We start from the raw sequence: 4317 nt of genomic DNA on the forward strand, positions 1-4317 counted from the left end.
GGGCATTTTTTTATTTATTGAGGCTATTTATGGAACTACAACGAGACTTTTAAGTGAAATAAGTTTCCTTCGACTTGGAGCCAGGAGGAGGGAAGCTCTGTGTAGGGCTTGCTCGAAATGCCCCTGGAGTTAATTCTCTTTTCGTGATTCATTTGGAAACAACGGTCAGCCAATGTCTCCAATTTTGTTTGTTTCTACTGTTAGGATTTCTTCGCATTTGAATCTTCTTGTACCACTATTTTCGATTCCCTGCTGTGCTTCGCTTAGATTCATAAGGTCACTTGCAGCACCATATCGAATTACTCAAGTTCCAATAATTTCAGTTCTTCCTTGTTCATCTTCTCGTCTGCTATCTTGTTCAGTTAGAGATCTTTTCTGGCGTTTATGTCTACCCACATTAATATACTATCGTTCCTCTTCCGTTTCTGTGATCAGGGCTTACTCAAATTTGACCCCAATTCCTGCTTGTAGAAGTTTAGCTTTGCCAATGTCGCCATGTTTCCTAAATTCACCCTCTGTGATCAAGGTTGCTTTATGCTTTTTCTCTTCGGAGACTCTCTCTCCATGTCAAAACGGTGATTCTAGTATAGCTGATGTTCAGGAGGAATGTCTGGGTGGTGATTCTGAAATGCTATACAAAATTATTGTAGAGAATTCTAGTGCAGGCCGGAGTATGGGAAAGGCTCTTGATCAGGCCGGCGTAAAATTGACGACCCAGTTGGTCGGTGAAGTCCTGCGAAGGCTTCGTTTTGAAGAGAAAATTGCTTTCAGATTCTTTACATGGGCTGGTCACCAAGAAGGTTATGCCCATGAAGCTCAGACTTATAATGACATGATTGATATATTATCCAGTACGAAATACAAGGTAAAGCAGTTTCGTATCGTATGTGATATATTGGATTACATGAAGAGAAAGGAAAAGAACTCTGTGCCAGTCGAGGTTCTTCTCACAGTCTTAAGACAATATACAGAAAAGCATCTCACCCATCTTCAGAAGTTCACAAAGAAGAAGAGGATAAGGGTGAAAACTCAGCCAGAGATCAATGCATTTAACTTACTTTTGGATGCTTTATGCAAGTGCAGTCTAGTTGAGGAAGCCGAAGCTATGTTTATGAAGGTCAAGAATAAGGTCATCCCTGATGCAAACACATATAATATTTTGTTTTTTGGGTGGTGTAGAGTGAGGAACCCAACGAGAGGAATGGGGGTATTGGAAGAAATGATCAAAATGGGTTATGCTCCAGACAATTTTACGTATAATACTGCCATTGATGCGTTCTGCAAAGCTGGGATGGTTTCAGAGGCAGCTGCACTATTTGATTTCATGAAAACAAAAGGTTCAACTATGTCTTCTCCCACTGCAAAGACTTATACCATCATGATTGTAGCTCTTGCTCAATGTGATAGAATGGAGGAGTGCTTTAAACTTCTAGCAGATATGAGAAACAGTGGTTGCCTTCCTGATGTTTCAACCTACAAGGAACTGATTGAAGGGATGTGTTTGGCTGGAAAGATTGAAGAAGCTTACAAGTTCCTGGAAGAGATGGGAAACAAAGGTTACCCCACTGATATTGTAACATATAATTGTTTCCTCAAAGTCCTTTGTGACCTTAGGAAGGACAATGAAGCACTTAAGCTGTATAGAAAGATGATTGAGGTGGGTTGTGTTCATAGTGTTCATACTTTCAACATGCTGATCATAATGTTCTTTGAGATTGGTGATCCAAATGGGGCATTTGAGACTTGGCATGAGATGGATAAGAGGGGCTGTGCACGGGATACTGATACATACTGTGTGATGATTGAAGGTTTGTTTGGTTGTGGTAAAACAGCGGATGCATGCTTTCTTTTGGAAGATGTAGTGAACAAAGGGATGAAATTGCCTTATCGGAAGTTTGATTCCTTCCTGATGCAGCTTTCAGCAATTGGTGATCTCCAAGCCATCCACAGGCTTTCAGAGCATATGAGGAAGTTCTACAACCCTGCCATGGCAAGGCGCTTTGCTTTGAGTCAGAAGCGGAAGAGTATGAGTATCCGTAGGTAGTACACTGAAAAATCAGATTGAAATATCAAACATACCTCTTGGACAAATCTAAAACCTCTCCCCCATCCTGGCATCGTGGGAACCTACTTTGGAGCCTAATACAAGGAGTCCACTTGGGAACTCTTCTGGGAGTTTGGAACTCGATTTCTTCTCATCTCAGCCAAGTTCTGTATCATCATCATCATCATCATTGTCAACATCATCCATAGGCCTTGTCAACATCATCTCAGCTAAATGAATCTTGTTTTGCCATTCCGTTCTGTTCAGTTCTTCTCAGCCAAGCTCTGTAGTCAGACAAATATGGGCGTATTCAACTTATTTGCATTGAGACTGAGGTATTGAAATCATAATTTTTTCTTGCTCTTTTGGAAATAGGAAGCATTTCCTGCTTTTTCTAGCATAAAAAAGAATTATTCGAAAAGATTCATGATTTTTCATTTTGCTTGGAGGTAGTTTTTTAATTCAAGATGTGTCAATGCTCAACTCATGAATGTCTGCTCTGCCTGCTATATAGAAGCTTGTTTCCCCTTTCTACAGTCATTCTTTCAAGTCTTAGGTTAGTTATTTTTCCGTTACATCAGGTATGAGGATTACGATCATACCTGGGAAAAGATTTTGAATGGTTCTCTAGGTTTCTTCATTTTTTAGGCCATGCCATCTATGAAGCCACAGAAGTATAAATAACAGGCCACTGGTTGTACTGGAAACTCAGTGACAATTAGTGGAGAAACCTAATCTTTATTTATTAGTATTTTTGTCCACATTGAATGTCATAATCACTACAATAAATTGATATGGCCCCCATTTTATATGACAAGTCATGAACTTCAAAGTCATCTGCGCCCTTGAGTTACAGATGTCATTTTTTTATCAATGAGTTACAGATGTCACTTAACAGTTTGCCTACTGGAATCATCGACACTTTTCCTACTTCCAAAGAGATCACTGTTATAAGTTCTCTCTTTTGATATTTGCAGTGCAATGTGATTTTGGCATTGCCAAAGTAAAACTGCTTTAATATAGTTCAACATGTAATAAATGCACTTAACTATTTCCTACATTATTCAGGAAAAAAAGAAAATAAAAATTTTGGTCCAGAAGCTGCAATACGTTAACCTCACCATGTGGACCATCTTAATGCAGGAGAGGCAGTGGATGCTAGCAGCAGATATTCTCAGGTGGAACCATGGCTGGTTGTTCATATCTTGAAATTTTTCATAACCAGATCAACTTCTCAGTAAGACAAATGGTGATTTATATTTGCAATTATCACTTCAAGATGGAATGAGCAACGAATCTGCAGTTATTTCAAGAGAGTTTAGCTGCTAAATTTGATATATGGTACCTTCTAAGAAAAAGGTGCTAATTTAATCTTGGACCATTCATACAATTCTGATGCAAAGATTCTTAAATGTTCTATCTTCATTAGGCTTCCTGGCTCCGTATGTTGCTCCTTACCAATAAAAAGGATTGAGGTCAACTATTCAATTTGGTAATTTTGTTTAATGTAGTGAGGATGGACATTTAAGAAGAGATAACCATGTGTAGGGGTAGACTTCTGAAGTTGCAACTTCCTTTTTCCATTATTCTGAGAATTTTCTTCTTTTTACCTTGGTCCTAAAGCAACTATTGATATGTCGATGCAAGTGTCTTGCCAAAATTCTAAGCTCTATGATTCTATCAGGCATCAGACTATCTGTTATTTCTCTTACCCCTTATTGTTCTTTCTATATTGGTGATTAGAGTGTTCATTCTTCCCTAATGTGTCCATGACTCCTATGTGTTTACAAGAAATTACCCATATCTACAAATTACTATATGTTACTTTCAATCAGCATGCACAGATAGTGGTGCATTTATTTATATTTTGGACCTCTGTTCTCTGTTTTCAGAAATGCTATATCAGAAAGTATCGGGTAGCTGAAAATGGCTTTGAGTCATTATGTTGAAGTTGGCTTGATATTGATAACTTCTTTCCCAGAGTCTGAAGCTGAGATAATCAAGACTAAATGAGAATGCTCTGTCATTGTCAACGTATATGACAAGTTATGTAATAGTATAAGACATTCTCTGGGCTATGAACCATCAAAAGCCAAATGCATTTGCAGATGATTACATTGAAAAGCTATTGTTTCTTCAGTTAGGGACAAGGGGGATTAGTAAGTGCCTTATACACCACAGCTAGAGATGTTTCCATTTACCTGTGGCAAAAGACAAGAATTTTAGAATTTCGGCCCTAAATGGAATTTTTTGGTGATTTCATCTATTTTTTC

The 4317-nt window shown here is 38.3% G+C and overlaps 1 protein-coding gene across 1 annotated transcript; it reads left to right on the top strand.

The window, feature by feature from the left end:
• Nucleotides 1-43: 43 nt before the first annotated feature.
• On the top strand, nucleotides 44-3904 carry LOC148842754 (Pentatricopeptide repeat (PPR) superfamily protein). The gene is made up of 2 exons (XM_088959150.1): nucleotides 44-2379; nucleotides 3188-3904. Exon 1 carries the CDS (start codon nucleotides 173-175, stop codon nucleotides 2042-2044), a length of 1872 nt encoding a protein of 623 aa, XP_088815276.1. The 5' UTR covers nucleotides 44-172; the 3' UTR covers nucleotides 2045-2379; nucleotides 3188-3904.
• Nucleotides 3905-4317: the final 413 nt, after the last annotated feature.

This window comes from Nelumbo lutea, chromosome 8, assembly GCF_056320005.1.
Source record: "Nelumbo lutea isolate HS-2025 chromosome 8, American lotus-T2T, whole genome shotgun sequence".
Classification (NCBI taxonomy): domain Eukaryota; kingdom Viridiplantae; phylum Streptophyta; class Magnoliopsida; order Proteales; family Nelumbonaceae; genus Nelumbo; species Nelumbo lutea.

Bases quoted from the DNA above. Each gene is read 5' to 3' on its own strand.
- LOC148842754 (XM_088959150.1), top strand. From the start codon at position 173: ATGTCTCCAATTTTGTTTGTTTCTACTGTTAGGATTTCTTCGCATTTG.